General features: G+C 38.5%; 1 protein-coding gene across 2 annotated transcripts in view; it reads right to left on the bottom strand.

Moving 5' to 3' along the window:
- l(1)G0469 (lethal (1) G0469) overlaps positions 1 to 17,189 on the bottom strand; it is a 32,624-nt gene extending 15,435 nt beyond the window's left edge. Inside the window, exon 1 of one of the 2 annotated variants that reach the window (XM_065221057.1) lies at positions 16,503 to 17,189. In XM_065221057.1, coding sequence (XP_065077129.1) covers positions 16,503 to 16,764 — 262 coding nt within the window. In that variant the 5' untranslated portion in view covers positions 16,765 to 17,189. The remainder of the gene's footprint in view (positions 1 to 16,502) is intronic. The other variant, XM_065221056.1, reaches the window with a different exon arrangement.
- Positions 17,190 to 17,763: the final 574 nt, after the last annotated feature.

The following is a 17,763-nucleotide window of genomic DNA, read 5'->3' as shown; positions in this document are numbered from 1 at the left end:
CATAAATATCAACTGGTATGGTGAGGAAAACTTAACCATCTCTTTTCTTCCTTCATTTCAATACAACAGCAAATGTGATGTCACACTATCTAGTGGATAAGAATGTAGCAGACAAAACATAAGCACTGCCAGACTGCGCTGTATGCAAGTTTGTTTACACCCCTGAGCGGGAAAGTGTATAACAGGCTACGTGCACTGCTGTCATCAACCCTGTTAGTGTTGAATTCAATCTTCTGTGACTTTTTTAATTGGACCGGTAAAATGTTTAAAATGGTCATTTATGTTTTATTTAATCAGTTTTTGATATTTATCCACCATTAAATACATCCACTCATCTATGTTAATAAGGCAGACTTCGCAATTAATTGTTTAAATAAACTTAAATTCATTGCTAGAGGCAATACATCTGGCACCGCTGTTTCAATGATACTTTCACGATTGCTAGCAAAGCAGTAAAGTAGAAATGGTTTTCTTTGTGATGAATTTTGTTCACCAAGAGTTTTGTGAAGCAGTTGTTTTGAGTTTCGTGTATTCGATTGCGTTTAATTGTGCTATACTTCGACGAACACAAGTAAGTAAATGCAGTGAATGTGTTTTACCCAGGAAATTTTCATGTTTTACCCACGAAATACATGTTTTAAATTTTCGTATTCATAATATATGAATGTATGTGTAAACTAATGATGATGATTTTATGATATTTAAAAAAGAAGAAGAACACAAAATTACTTACCTTAAAGAGAAATTCAACGTAAATAAATTGTGAATTCCAAGTTTATGCCGGCCACCGCGGTGCTATAGCCGTAGCGATGATGTACTTGAGATCATTTGTCAAATTGATACCAAATACGAACAGAAAAGTAGCGCCGAATGGTAAGTAAATCTTAAGTTTTAAATGCAAAATTATTGAGATTTCTTCAAAATGAAAAATATGTTGCTACTAGCAACAAATAATTTTTACAATGGTTTTACAGGATTCAAGCTGAGAATGCAATCTACAGGATCATTGGATTAAATCAATTAATTTTTGCAACAAAGATTTCAAAAACGAATTCCATCCAACGAACATTGTTCTCCAGTACACAACGAAAGGCTGGCCGCAAGCAGCGAGCTGCAGGCCACATGAGCGTCCATTCACCAAAGAAGGAGGAAGAAGCCGCACCGCTACTGATCGTATTCAGTAGCTCTTCGTGAGTCGCTGTGGGCACTCTATGCCAAGCGCGTCACCCTCGTTCCAAACAACATACAGCTCGCCTGCCTCATCCGTGTTGAACACCCTAATAGCATAGAGGTAACTCTAAGACTAGAAGGTCCCGAAATAACGTGCTCAACTTTTTGGCTCAGCTCTGGTACTCTCTTCGGTCCCAAGCTAATCGATTCACCCCTCGAAACATAGGAAAAACCAATAACCCCTCATTTTATCTGTCAAACTTTCATAGCGAATCAAAACAAACATTGTGAAGTACTAGAATTTCGACTAGAATCGGGAACGTTAATCGTTTGCTTGGGACCAATAGGCTAGTCAAGTAGTGAGCCAATTTAAAATCGTTAGTTTCGTATTGATTGTTGCTAATAGCTCATCATTACTCAACCATCACGACAAAACGGTTCTTTTCAGGACCACCATTGTTGTTTGAAAGTTAATACCCTGGTTAATTTTCATTTATCGTTTGCTCGCTTTGCTGCCAGCCACATCACCCCCAAAGCTCTTTGATAATGCACCCAGAAACCAAATGCACAACATTATTGAAGTGAAGAGCTTTGAGTGTGTTGGTTTATTTCCTTTTAATTCCGTTATAATTGCTTATCTTTTGACGCGTATCTGCCAAAAGATAAGTAATTATGACGGAATTAAAAGGAAATAAACCAACACACTCTAAGCTCTTTATAAAGGGATTCCGTTAAGAGGATCGACAAATTTAAAAGATTGTGAATCGGAGTGGTACATGACAATTCTCGTAATTCCGGAGAACTTTGTGATTTGGACGTAATTTCTTTTTATAAACAAACACGTCAATCACCGATTTCTCATTTTCATTTTCATTTTGCAGCGTTTGGTGGGGCAATGGGAGCGCAAGTCAATCCAAAGCCGAGGATAAAGGACGGGTAATGGCTGAATAGTCTATGCGGACCACTTGAACGCCATGGGAAAAGGAAGGGATTGAAGAGGCCGGTTATTGGGGGGTTTTGAGGAAATGACACATAGTGATGCTAAATGTAAAGAAACCGAAAATCCATTTCCCACTGATTCATCCTTTCACACATATACCAAAAAGATATTTTAAAGCAATAATCAAAATAAACACACAATACATGAAAAGGCTACTTGCCAGTTGCTTTAAGGCTCAATCCACCTCGATGCCCCCCGGAAAATTTCGAAAGAAGCCCCCCCCCCCCCCCCGACGCACTACTCCAGACTGCAAAAAGCTCGCACTACTCGATTCCTTTTGATATTTTACACAAAATGACGCGAGCCTCCCGCAATCCAAAACAACGCGCCGAAAAAAACCGCTCCCAAACCTCCAAAAAATGCATCAAAGCAAATTTAACCTTAAAGGTTAGTTGCCTCCCTAAGCGGACCCTCCGCATCCTAACTCTTCTGTTAATCCACTTAATGCTACTAGGCTGTCTAAATTTTCTTATTTAAGTTCGTTTGATGATTATGATATCTCTAGTCTAATTTAATAAATAATTGAAATCTCTAATCTACCTACCATGCTTTATATATTAAGTACATGCACTTGTCAATGTAAGCAACTATGTTCACTATGTCGCACCACAAAAATACGTATGAGAATGTCACAATAGAAGCACGCCACAGTGAAAATCCCGGGCCATAGTTCAAACACTTATCCCAAATCAAAATGAAGCACATATAAGATTAGTTGCAATACCATGTACAAAAATGGTGTTTAACATTGTTCCCTGAGTAATACCTCAATGAAAACAACAACGAAAGCTTGTCACGCAAGTAGAAGGAGCACTGTTGGGCACTTTCTGAAATATTTGAATAGTATAATTCCCTTGCAAACCCAAATAAATCTGCGTAAAAATAAATAAAATAAGAGTGATTTGCGGCAAAACCCGCCAGTATCGCACCCAACGTCAGTGCCTATACGCAAGCGTACTACAACGCGGCTTTCAAATAAAGGAGTAACAAGTGTGATACTATCACTGCTGTACTAGATCTTTGTTTTTCTCATGTAGTGGTTCATCAGAGAGGGGAAGTTTAGTAATCCTTATTGCCTGCCCATGGCGCCATTCTATCGCGGCATGAGCCAGCAACGCCAAAAATAAACCTACCGTCTCCAACACTCCACTATAAAGCATGAAATTAAGCCCGCCCACCAACAGCAAGGTGCAAAAACTAGCCAAGGGAAGGGAACAAACACGTCAATCACCGATTTCTCGCGAATTAAAGGTCAATATCGTGAACAAACTATACCAAATGATACAGGAACCATTCCTCTACCTGTTTGTGTCGTTAGTTTTTTTAGATTAAGCTTTAATTTGCGAAAAATCGGCAAATGACGTTTTTGTTTACAAAAGCAATTACGTCCTAATCTCGAAGTTCTCCGGAATTAATGAATACCACATGACCTTGTCAGTTAACCAGGGCCTCTCTTAGATCAGTCGGTTAAGGCGCAGCTACAAAGCAAGACCATGCTGGAGGTGGTTGGGTTCGATTCCCGGTCCGGTCTAGGAATTGTTCGGGTCGGAAAATTGCTCGACTTCCCTGGACATAGAGTATGATTGTACTTGTCACACAATTATACTAATGCAAAAATGGTACAGGCATCGAAAGCTCTCAACTAATAGCTGTTGAAGTGCATCTAGAATACTGAATTGAGAGCAGTCAATAAGCTAATACATATGTGATGAGCAATAAGTTTGAAATGCGAGAATGAAGATGGTCAATTAACCAGAAACACTTCGAATCAAGGTAAGGTTTTTTTTCCAGGACGCTAGAATTTATATGATTGATCACGAATATCTCTCGATTGGAAAATTTGAGCAAGAAATTCCTCCAATAAATTTTTGCTTTTTTTAATTATATATTGAATTAATCGAAAATTCCATTTTGTGCACGAAAATGCGTAATTTTGCCATCTGAAAACGAACCGTTTCCATGATGGGAAAAAGTGGTTTCCCTAACACAGTCGCCGAATATTGATACCGGGCACGTAATCCTATGTTGAATCATTGGTTATGTCTTGGATGCAACCTCTTACTTTGTTTCTGTCTGAGATTGAATCATATTTTTTATTATCTGATCCTGCTGACCAAATTAGGTTAAAAAAGGTTTTAATAAAAAAAAATGGTGGGGTTGTGTACAAGGCACGACCGCATGGTTGCCGTAGACTACGTTGAGATGTTTAGTGAACTTCTCGTACATTTTTCTTGATATTAATTTAAAATACAGTAGAAGTAACTTATTTCCTCAATTTACTCCATTTCCTCTCATTGACATGTACATTTCCTCACCCTTATTAGTTATTTTTCTGACTGCTTCTTAACTTTCCGTTAGGGATATTTCCGCATATGAAACACTTGTCTTTAATCCCCTGTTATAATTTATTCCCTGTGCACACGTCAATGTACATCCCATCTCCGTTGAACATTTGTTATGAATAACACGTTTAACCAAACGCTTGATCGCAGTGGGATACCTCCGGTGGGAAATCGATCACAAGCATTTATTGCACATCCCAGCCCAAGTAACATTGTAAGTTTTATTGAGGTTTTAAAGCACTCTACAAGTCTTAGTCATGGTCTAGAGTACCCTCATAAAACCCAAATTGTTACTTGGAAGGTAACCAATAAGCCCACTAATTTGGATTGATTCTGTTGTTGAAGCTAACATACATACTTTGGCGCATTATTAGTCGGATTGTTTCTAAGCAGACTTGTTGGTTACTTGGGACTGCCCTCTCACTTTCTTTCCATCAGCATAATCGAAAATTTGATATTCAGAGTTGTGCTTTCACAAAATTAGAAAGTTTGGTCCATGTTCAATATTGAATCATGATTTGCTACTTCAAGCAATCGAAAAAGTCCGTCCATCCAAGCAGGATCATAATTCTATATGTTCATTGGATAGCTTAACGTAGGAATTTATCCGCCTCTTAAGTACATAATTAGGAACTAGAACTACAAGTATTCAGAAATATATCTTTTAACTTTTTGCCATTCTTGGATTTACACAAAGACGCTCGAACCCATTTTCAGAGATTTAATTTTTGTTGGACCGAACTAAACACAGCACCACCCAGAAACTCGCTAATCCACTTGGTGTATGAACTTTGTAACAAACAACAATGTAAAGCTCTACTTAAAGCTGTGAATGATTTTTTACCGTCCCTCTGGATCCCACTTCAACACAGGGATGGCCAAAAATCATCAAAATTCAGTTCGCCAAGCAGAATCTACCGAACACTAGCGTGTAAATTCATGGGATTTTGACAGTTCTTACAGTAATGCATCTGTAATTTGTATACAACATCCGAAGTCTTTCCTTTTTTACATATTCTGCACAAAAACTACTTTCTAAGTCCCGCCCCTGAAAGGATTTCCCACATTTTTATGAATGGGGCGTGACAGAAAGTATCTTTTGTGCAGAATATCTAAAAAAGGATGGACTTTAGATGTTAATCTAATTAATCATTTTGTCAAGCTTCTGCATTCATGTTCCATCAGGTGTCACAGCTGTTGTTTGCGGTGACATCTATCGGAAACTAGACACAATCTGTTTTCCTATAATTGTTCACAGAGGACACTGCAGTGCAAAACATGTCTGGTACCTCTATATATGCATTTAGATTATTATTCGAAGTCCCTCCTTTTTTACACATTCTGCACACAAAATAGCTCACCCCTCACAAAATTCGCCGCCGAATTTTATGTATGGGCGGGGCATAAAGTATCTTTTGCGTAGAATATGTAAAAAAGGAGGGACTTCAAATGTTAAAGCAAATGTTTTATAGAGGAACCAGACATGTTTTGTAGTGTCAGGTACTCTACTCAGGTAATCTGTGAAAGGGAAATCACAAATCGAGTGTCAAGAAAATACATGGCATGTTGAGAGATTGAGGTCGTGAGAGCAAATTTTCCCTCTCAAATTTGAATTTTTTGGCTCTCTGGGAGCTGGTAGTAAATCAGGTAAAACTGAATGGGGAAAAATCATTTTAATTGTAGCTTGTTTAACAATAATTTCCGGGAAAAAACTGAACTACAAAGTCCCTGATTAATTTCTTTAGGTTGTCGTTCACTTTTTTTCACCTGAATATGCACCGCAAGCGAATTATTCCCACTTCTCTCAATTTCTATATGGGGATTTTTATCCCTTCCTACCAGCGTAACAGCGCCATCTCGGTGGAAAATGGTCGAACAAAATGATTAATTGCATATAGAGAGGTACCAGACATGTTTTACATTAATTTGTAGCTGTGAGAGGTACAGCATACATGACATGCAAATTTTCTCTCAACTTGAATTTTTGGCTCTTTTGGCGGGTGAAAAAATCAACTTCAATTCTTTTTAGGATGTCATTATAGGAGGAAGCGGGGGTTTGTTATATAAAAATAATATTTTTCGCGTTTCATATTATTTGAACCGAAAACAGCCTCAATAACTCTTTCTGTAAAATATGTGTGATTCTGAAAAGGACCAATTGTTCGATCTCCACAAATTCCACATCCTCTCCACTCCATCGTTGGTTGTCATCAATGTGATCACGCTGACTGCTGTTATTTCACCACACCGTCCGTCCGATGCGAAAATGAGCGGATTTTCCACAGCAGCGCTCTAGCTTGACTGCGGTAATGTTCCTCTTGCTGATTTGCTCCTGCTTCTGCTTGCCACGCCGTACGAAGCTTTAATGAGCGGAGGAATGACAGCAGAGCCCTTGTTTAGCTTTACAGGTTGAAGCAAAACGATGCGCAACCAAATGGTACTCGATTATGATGACTTGTCTGGGGAGAACGTTTATTTCATTGAAACAGTACTTGAAACTTGTACATTTTTCATCGATTTTTTTGAGAAAATTGGAAAAGCATTTATTGTAGTAAATTGTGAGTGTTATTCCCTATCGATTGGTGTATTTGGATTTCAATTCAATCTATAAATGACAAAGCTATAAGCGTTCAAAACCTTACATTTTTTCGTGACGATCACAATTTTAGATTTTCGATTTACCCCCAGTATCTTCCCGTAAGACGTAGTCTACTTCAATATTTTAGATAAGCTAAATAATATCAACGTTTTTTTTTTATATTCGATTGGCTCCAAATTAAATTTAAGTAGGTAAGTGAAAAGCAGCTGATGCTTAACTGACTGATCGACCAACTAATAAGTCGACCATTCAAACAATTGATAAAACGACTGATCGACCACACTAACCAAACGGTCATACTGGTTCGGTTGGTTAGTTGGGCTGGTCTGGCAGATTGGTTGTTTGACTGATTGATGATGGTTGGTTGGATGGTCAATTGGTTTGTTAACTGATCGGTCAGTCGAATGATTGCACAACTTGTCGCTGTGCCAGCTCACCGGACTGGTTACGGTTTCCCCAATACATTCGACACTTGTCTGCGAGCTTTTACCGATACATGGGAACAAATCCAATCTCCGAATAGAGAAGAATGACTCATGATTTCATGAACATAGCGTATTTTTTTGTTATGTGAGCTGATTACCCGCGGTTCATTTTTTAGGAACAGCAGCTCATCAGCTCACTGATATCACAAGTCTAAACCATTTAATCCATCACTCATAACGGAACTTTTCAAAAAAAGGACTCATTACTCCACTCACGCATTGAACAGTCACCGCGTAAACCAAGACGCGCGCGTAATACACCATGTGCCAACTGATCGACAGCACCAACGGTAGAAGAAAACTTTCAAGCGGCTGTTTGGGAGAGAGAGACATAGGCACATGTGCTGCACGATGTTAATTTTCTTCTGGTATTATCCAATTTATTTATGTACTCGGCTCATATTGCTGATGTTATTCCTCCAGCATATGTGCTCTCAACTCTCCTCCCATAATTCTCTGGGGGAGCCGAAGATCCGCACAAAAGCAAATAACCGAAAAGCGAAATCCAGCTCTCTAGCTTATCAGCTCAGCTCCGGATCCGAATCATCACTGGGAGCTGTTTAGCATGACAACTCTCGGACCCGTCCAGCTCTTTGGATCTTTTTTTCTCTCTCTCAATTCTTCACGATTCAGCTCCGGATCCGATGAGCTGATGATCTGGAGCTGAAGCCGAGAATAGTGAGAGAAATTCTGCTGGAGAATTAACATCAGAAATAAAATCTGTATATAGACTGGATTGCATAGCTTGAGAAAAGGCGTAACATCGTGTGCCACGATATGAATCATATCATCGCGTGTGACATAGGTGTAGCTCTTGTTCAGTTGTTGCGTTAGTGGCGTTTTCCATTGAAAAGTAGAGCCATATTGTAAGGTACGGATTTATTGGTTTAGACTACTTTTACGATTTTATGCAGTTTTAAGCACTAAACTAAAACCACTTATTAATTTTCCGATTTTGAATTTGTGTCATAATTTCTATAATTTCAATGTGAGCTGAAGAGCTGTTCAAAAGAATCGACTCCCTTCATTGAGCTGGATGGGTTTTATCCACTCAGTCAGATGAGCTGTTTTGCCCACCTCTAATTCCGATCAATAGCGGTGTGGCTTCTTCCCAGGGAAGTGGCACCCCTATCTCTACTAATAACAAGTAGCCGTAGCACATTCAAGCAAACTGTTTCAATAGTGACATTTTGAAAAATGGTAAAGTCTTAAATTTAACAGATAACGGCGCCGGTGGTGTAGTGGTAAGCGTGATTACCTCTCACCCCAGCAGGCCTGGGTTCAATCCCAGTCAGCGCCGCCGGGATGTTCTGAGGCATAACATCTCTGATCACGCCTTCCTTCGGATGGGAAGTAAAGCCGTTGGTCCCCGGTTCATGAGTTTGATGGGTCGATAGATATGGTCCAGGTGTGGGAGCTGCCTTCCTGGCACGTCGGTAGCATTGGTGCTCAGCACGGAAAACAAGATCGACGGAAAAAAACAAACCAAAGGAAAAAAAAAAAAATAAATTTAACAGATGCGTAGAAATATTTCTGATCGATTAGTGATAGAATTATTGAAATTGGTCCAAGGGCAGCTGAGTTATAAACGTTCAAAATCTTTCATAATTTTGTTACATGTTCCATTTTTGGTTTTCACATTTGGTTTTCTACCCGCATATAGAAATCACAGACGTAGTCCTACGTAAAAAAAATAGATCACGATTCAATTAAAATATTGTATGTTTAAAACTGTAACTGATTTTATGAGCTCTAAAATTGAGTTATTATTTCCAAAGACTTAAGAAATTTCCAGAATCATGAAAATTATCCATAGGCTGCTATGCTGAACGCCATGGTTAAACACGGTTGAATGTTGGAACGTGAAAGATTGTAGTAAGAAATTCTTTTAGAAACCTTGAGCTTGAAAAAAAAACTTGAGATCTAATCCAAAGGTTCTGCTCAAGAGAACTCCTAGGGAATTCTGGAAAATATGCTGAAGTAATTCCGAGGACACTAGAAAGTAATTCTGAAAATAAATTTAAATTATTAGTGAGGAAAGCTTCAGGAAAATACTTGGACAATTTAAAGGTAGTTGAGGAAATGTCCAGGGAAACTTCAAAGAATCTCTTAGAAGAACTCAAAGAGAATTCAGAGGATAAATCCGAAAAATATGCAAAATTCCACGACTCCAAATAAATTATGATAAGATTTCCGAAGTAGTGCTGACAAGGAAATCCGAAATTAATTTCAAAATATTTGTGATAAGAATTCGGAAGAAATCTATATCTGAAGTTGATTCGATCCCAAAGGAATGTTAAATGATGATGATGATGGTCCCACCTCTTACCCCTACAAAGGTTTGAGCTGGACGATTTATCTTTAAGATAATTAAATATAAACATTTTAACCAGGTTAGCAAACAAAAACGAGCTGGTTACAGTTACAGATATAAATTCCCTCTAGACTTTACAGTTGCTTCACAGCAATATACATAAATGTGAAAAAGCTTAGGCGTCCACCTCTTAGTTCGCCTTTTTGTCCACCTAGAATATTCATAAGTATTACAAGCAATCAAGAGTTAATGAACAATCAACAAAGCATCCTATACACTAGCAACCCCGCAATGATGCTATTATAATTTTCAGCAATGTCAGGAATGCTCACGAACCCCCGACATTCAGCCAGAAAACTTAATACTAACTCAAAGTATCTTCCAAATAAGCTTCAAAGTTGCATTTTTTTTTTTATCAAATGTTAAATTCAGTCCTCTATATCCGTAATACGCGCGCGAGGCTCAAACCTTTGTAGACTACTACTTTTTTTTTAACTACTACTTTAATTCAAATATAAAAAAAAATCCATCATCACCATCGTGGCGAACAAAATAGTTTTTGCAGTGCTACAATAATTATTAAAAAGTCGTTATGACAGCTATCCATACAAAATAATCCGTTATAAATAACTTCGTCAAGATACATACTTCGTCCATTCATAAAAAAAAAAAATAAAAATCACTGGATAACTGTTCAAAAGACAGTTTTAACGTGTGAAATACAATGTCTCTTGAATTCTGCTAATGTTGTTGCACGTTTAATATGTCTAGGCATCGAATTGAAAACATTTACTCCTTTAAAATACAATGAATTCTGTGAAGCGCAAGTCAAGAAATGTGGTGTTCTTATTTCATCCGCGTTTCTAGTATTATATCTATGAAAATCACTTCCTCTTTCAATTAGATCACACAAATATCGAGGCAGCAAACCATTTACTACTTTAAAAATGAACACCATAGTCAAATGAACTATTCTTTGCTTCACTGACAGCCATTTTAAAGCGTCCAGCATCAAAGTTGAGGATGTGAATCTATTACATCGCAAAATCAAACGCATTATTTTATTCTGCAAACGCTGTAATCTCGATATTTGTGTTTCATTGGCTAGAAATAAAATGGATGGGCAAAAGTCTAGATGAGGAGAGATGATTGATTTGTATAGCTGTATTTTACTGGCAATAGTTAAATCGTTTTTCAGTCGACATAGAATTCCATACTTCTTGGCAATTTTCTTGATGACATTGTCAATGTGAGAGTTGAACTTAAGTTTGTCATCAATAATCACGCCAAGATATTTAATCTCCCGAACGCGATCAATAGCCTCATCATCAATTACCACGGAGACATTATCATTTACTCGGTTCCGCGAAATTACCATGAATTTAGTTTTACTTGTATTTAATTTCAACTGCTTACACTTCAACCATCTACTTAGAGAACGCAAATCTTCATTCAAATGTGAGACGGCAACTTCTAAATCCTTAGCTGCAATGAATAACACAGTATCATCTGCAAAAAGATTAATGTCGCAAAATCGTAAAACGCGTCTCAAATCATTAATATACATAATAAATAAAAGAGGCCCTAATACACTTCCCTGGGGCACTCCAAGGTTATTCCCCACGGGACTGGAAACAGAATCATTAAAAACAGTCCGTTGAGTTCTGTCAGATAAATAGCTTTCAAACCATTTATAAGCAGTACTCGTAATTCCAAAGCGCTTGATTGTACTTAACAGTAAGGGCCTAGAAATTGTTTCAAAAGCGCGTTTCAGATCCAAAAAAACAGCAACAGTCGTATCTTTACGCTCCAAGTTGTCTTTCCACTTTGCTAACACCAAATTCAACGCAGTTTCACAGGAATGACCTTCCCGATATCCTGATTGTTCTGGTATCAACAAAGAGTTGCTATTCAAATACTCCAACAGCTGGCCTTTAACAACAAGTTCTAAAATTTTCTCTAATGTGTGCAACATGTTGATGGGACGAAACTCTTCGGCTTTAATCGTTCCAGCAACTTTTTGAATAGGAACCACTAAGGATTCCTTCCAAATTTGTGGCACATGTCCAGTCTGCAAAGATTCATTAATAAGGTCCAGCAAGATGTGGCCAATGACATGAAAGCAATCTTGAATAACTCTAGAATTAACATTATCTACTCCAGCCGATTTTCCTAATGAAAAGCAAATAACTCTAAGTTCATCTAAAGTAATTTGGTGAAAACCTTCAAATCTACAACTACTATTAACTGGCTGTTTTATTTCGTCAGGTTCATCGACCAATTCAATGGATTGATTAATCAATGAAACACTTTCGACAAAATAATCATTAAACATAGATGCAATTACTGGTTCTGACTGTTCTAATGTGCCATTAAAAGTTATGGACCGCGGTTTGCAATTACTAGGTTTTAATAAAGATTTCAAAATTTTCCATAACTCTTTGCTGTTGTTTTGATGCTGATCAATCTTCCTCTGGACATATTCACAACGAGTTTGTTTTATCGATTGTGAATATTTATTACGCGCGATTGTGTACCTATTCCAATGATTATCATTATTTGATCTGCAAAACTTTTTGTACCATTTGTCCCTCTTACGTTTAAGACGCAAAAGTTCCAAATTGTACCAGCTGTTCGAGTTTTTCAAAGAAACAAACTTTTGCTCAACTAATTGATTGGTACACGTTTTCAAAGTGTTAGTTAGAACAGCTGCAGATTCATCTAAATTACCGGCCGCGAATGGAAAATCCACGCTTCTCTCAACAAGATTTGAAACAGCCTGTTTCGAATATTTCCTCCAGCACTTCAATTTGACTAAGTCATCGTTATTATTGATATTATCTAATACATTAATCACTAAGGTCTCATGATCGGTTATTTTCAAATCAGCATCCGGAACTGAACAAATGGAATCAAAATTGGAATAAACGTGGTCAATTAAAGTTCTACTGTGCCTGGAAATACGCGTATACTCATCTACCGTTTGTTTTAAATTGAAAAAATCAGCTAAACGCTTCAAATGATTCGAATTATGGTTGTCACGCCAATTAATATTAAAATCACCAGCTAATATATTTAATTTTCTTGAATCAAGGAATGTCTCTAGCCAGTTCTCTAAAACATCAACAAAACGCTGGTCACTAGAACTGGGAGAATGATACAAAACACCATAATTACCCATCTTCATGCCACGCACAACTGTAATGCCCAAGAACCAGTTACCATCGATAACTTCGTTGATTCGAAGGTCGAATTGAATTGATTCTTTGACATAAATAGCAACACCGCCAGTGTGTCTAGAATGTGATAAACAAGCAGCAACAATATATCCCGGAATACTATACTGATCAAAAGCTTCAGTTTCTACAATATGAGTTTCAGATAATAAAACTAAAAGAGGACGTTTTTCCTCAACAATCTGACGTAATGCTACGTAGTTTGTTGACAACCCCGCAATATTCAAATATAAAAAATCGAATTGATTCACATTCCTGGAACTTGGCTGCTATTTATTGAAACGCAAGCTGCTTTTCTTCTGTTCAAAAAGTCTTTTATAGAGCAAACATTCAGGACTAAATGCGGCATGGTTGACGTCCAAGTTCATTTTACGTTCTTTATTCATTTTCAAACAATTAACACATTTCAATACAGTTGACGTACACTCCGATGTTTTGTGTTGTTGGCTGCACCTAGAGCATCTCTCACAATTTTTGCAATCCATGCTCTTGTGCCCAAATTCTCCACATTTGAAACACCTCAATACATTAATCGCGGGAACTATAGAGCACCGATCAAACCCTACATTTACTTTTTTCGCGCATAACAAACATTTATACGTATCGAAATCGACTTCAATCACAACACTGAACTTGTTGTACGTGAAGCGTGGATTTTCAAACATGTTAACTACTTTTACATCATTTATAGCGATGTCTTCATTTTGACTTTTTAAATAGTCAATGAAGACATCGGAGGAATACTGATCGCTCATGCCCACTATTTTCAATCTCGGCACCGAAGTGGGAACAACAGCACTATAGTTTTCACCCAGATTGCTTTCAATACCATTTTTGACATCACTTACATTTGCTCCTGTTGCACACTCAACAATAATGGAGCCATCTTTACCATTTCTAAAATTACTGATTTTGTGTGTTTTTGGATCCAACTGAGTTTTCAAAAACTTACGAGTGTCTTCGCAAGCTTGTTTGGACTCTTTCGGTTTAATCACAATGACCGGACGAGTCTTACGATTATCTTGTTTGTTACTGTTACTGTTATTTTTACTGTTACTGTTACTAACATGTTTACTTTTACTAGCACGACTGTCTCTTTTTACAACATCCGCAAAACTCGCATTTTCTTGAAAAACATCATCATTATCACTATTACTGATTACTAATTTACGTTTTTTGCGTCTGGTATTTTGGTCCGATTCCGACTGAATCGTCCTAGATACACTGCACTGATCATTCATTACCGCTAATTTGTTTTCCGCATCAATTTTAAAAAATGAACTTTTCATATTATCCAATTTCTCACAAATTAAATTTTCAAAACCATTTACATTTCGGCTTATATCTGCCATCCCGCTTTTAACCGCGATGTCTATCTGAGCAGCAATGTGATCTCGTATGCCAGTGATAGAGTCCGAGAGTTGAAAAACTTTCTTCATCTCTTCTTCTATCCTATTGACGCGTGAGATCAGATCATTCTGCTCGCCACAACACTGACCTGATAGACAGTTACCACAAGAGAATTTAATATTTTCGACAGCGTCAAGGAGAGGTTATTGAGCAGCAATTTTGAGTTAAATTCCATGGAAGTTGAAACTCACAACATCTCAGGATAGTGTATGAAAATTTTGAGAAGAATTCAACAGAATTAAAAAAATATTTGTAACGGAATTTTAGGAAAAGTTTGTAAGAAATTGTGATACAATTTAGTGAAAAATTCTAGAGAAATTTAGAAGGAATGAAAATAATTATGAGGATGAAAAAAAAAAAGAAGTCCGAAAAGGAATATGAAAGCCGAGGGAATCTTAATTTTATAAAAGTTTCGTGCATTCCACAAACTGAAAGCATTCTACGGGTCGCAAAACTCACTCGGCGGCCGCATTTTGGACTTTAATTTAAAATGATTTCTCTAATTCATTTTACGCGATATTTGTAGGATAGGTGAATTAATCCAAGTGGATGCAAAAACTATTAAAAGTTCATTTTTGATAAAAATGTGACTTACGCGGTTTCAAAAATAAATGATTCAAATAATGAATCACATCAATTTAACAGGGTTATCACAAATTAACAACTGATCATCAATCCGTTTAGCATGCTTTCGGTAATTGTATTAATTGGGTACTGCGACATTTTCAATATGTTTGTGCGAACTACTCAGTAATAACGAAAATAGGGTACTGTGGTATTTGGGCGTACCGGGTTGGTTTTATTCGGTACACCTCAGAATGTCTTGCACGGGTGGGAGTCTACAGGTTCCTTCCCCCCAGAAAGTGTCCGTGGTCTATGAACGGCTCCTTAAGTTAATAATTGGCGCTTTTTTAATTCCATGAAAGGTGTGTACATTGTTACTAATCATTTCAGAAAACTATGTGGCAACAGTCACGTACGCTTTTCTTAGAGACCAAAATCCACTCCAGAGCTTGTGTTCTTAAAAGCGGTTTTGGAAGTCAAAAGGGTATTTCACAATCATCCTAAATAACATTATGACACCTACACAGACACCTGTCGAATCGTGATTCATTCATAATGTTCTAATACGGCTGCTGCACGTTGCTTGTTACACAATTCTCCATCTAATCCACTGCAAACCGCTTACATTACAGACGGCCGCTGTTTTGTTTTTCCCGTTTAGAGCGAGAATGTTTTGATTTACAACTATTTATTTTCGTCTCTAGGTCAATATCTGCGGCCGTAACCGAGACACTGGCAAAGTGAGAGCGGACAAGCGCGCCCGCTCGCTTTTGTTATTATTGTGAAATTTCCGCTCCTCAGCGTGTCGCGCACGGACGATGAGAGCGACTCAAATTTGAGTTGGATTCGACTCAATTTTGAAAAAAAAAACAAACGTGAGTTGAATTTTCCTAGATTTTCCCCAAAGATCATTGGGGGAATATGGGGATAATCAACGAAAATTTCACTTAAATCCCCGTTTTGTAAAATTCAGTTGAATCCAACTCAATTTTGAGGTCGTCTCACCGTCCGTGTGCACTACACTTGCAACGTTCATTTGGCTGTACCACTGGTATGTATGTAAGTGCCTATATGTAGCCCGGGTGGAATGCACCTCGTCGAGGCGACTATCAGCTTGAAGCTGATATTTAAATTATCTCATACATTACAACCGTCACGTTCGAAAGCAAAAATGTAAACAAGCCTTCGTCGATCAACGGCGCACGTACGCACGCAATCATGTGCAGCGGTCATGATCATGCTTAAATTTAGAACTGACTTTTGTCGCTCTCGTGACTACCGTGAGAACATTCTAGTTTACACCATCTGCCTCAAACTCAAGACACACCCATTCTAAAACTATGTCAACAGCTACAACGCCAACAACAAACTTAGTTACTCACATTTCTTCAGCTCGATCGCCGTTACGCCGAACCAGCTCTCACCGGTTTCGGGATGGCGTAGTTCGACGATGAATCCGGCTTCGATCACCGCACAAAAGATTCGCTCCTCACCCCGATCGAACCACTTGGACTCGCGGAGCTTCTGAATCGCTACCGAACTGCCGAACGAACCACTCTTCACCGTGCGGGTCTTCTCCGAGTTTGGATGCCACCACTTGCTGAACGATATGTTAAAACTGTTCCTCCGCATCAACGTGTCCATGGCGGTCGCTTTGGGTTTCACTACTTTCGCCAGAATTTCACCTCACCAAAAAAATGTTTTTTGTCCAAACGATGTCTCAGGGTTCCTCGGTTATTGCCGAAGAAACAACTCACTGGAATTTTGCAACTCTTCTAACCGACTGGCGCCACTCAATAACCAATCAGTCTGCTATGCGGTGTCGACAGTCACCTATAAGAACTGCTCTACTCGTTCTAGTTTGTCCGGTACAAATTCTTGAACCCGTATCGATATGGATATTTTTTTCCAAACCAATCAACCTTTACTGCCTCTCTCTCTTCACAATAACTCACTGTTTGTTTGTTGCCCCAAGGGGGGAGATAACTTGTATGCAAAAGACGTGTGAATTACTTGGCTGCTCAGCCAGATCTGAACCGCGCGCGCTGCGACAACAACGACTTTGAGTGTCGGTCGAGGACTCATACACTAACAATAACCCTAACAACAAGACAAACAGACAGACAGCGATACCAGCAGCGCCAAGGAGGTGTGGGTAGTAGTCTAGTGGTAGTAGGCCTGTCGTAATCGATCCCGGTTGGTGGCGGTGAAATCCGTGCCTGTTCATGCCCCCTCGCTCTCTGGACACGGGACCGGCATGGACGTGGGTGATTGGTGAAGTGGGCGCATAAAGCGGAGCGGGATGGCGCCCATCAGGAGCACTTGTTTTAAATAAGTATACGCTACTATACAAACTTGTTTGGATCGGTTTGCGTGCTCGATGGACCGTTGGTTTGAGCATGTTGATTAGGGTGGGTCAAGTTTGTATGGTGGATCACAGGCCCGCTGTTTCCCATCGCTCTTCCGATGTGAGGTATCCAACAACCAGCGTTGCCAGGTCATTTTCATAAAAACCTGGAAAAACCTGGAATGCACCAAAAATCCTGTTTTTAACATAATGCTATTGAAATCAAAGTGATGTGCCAAACTCCCGTAAAAATCGGTCAGTATGATCATCTGGAATGTATTCAAAGTATCAGAATG

This window comes from Ochlerotatus camptorhynchus, unplaced genomic scaffold (genome assembly GCF_037179485.1).
Source record: "Ochlerotatus camptorhynchus isolate MF236.1 unplaced genomic scaffold, CSIRO-AGI_Acam_v1.1 ptg000011l, whole genome shotgun sequence".
Lineage (NCBI taxonomy): Eukaryota > Metazoa > Arthropoda > Insecta > Diptera > Culicidae > Ochlerotatus > Ochlerotatus camptorhynchus.
Note: the sequence above shows the minus strand (reverse complement) of the source record. Positions and strands in the feature narration are given on the sequence as shown.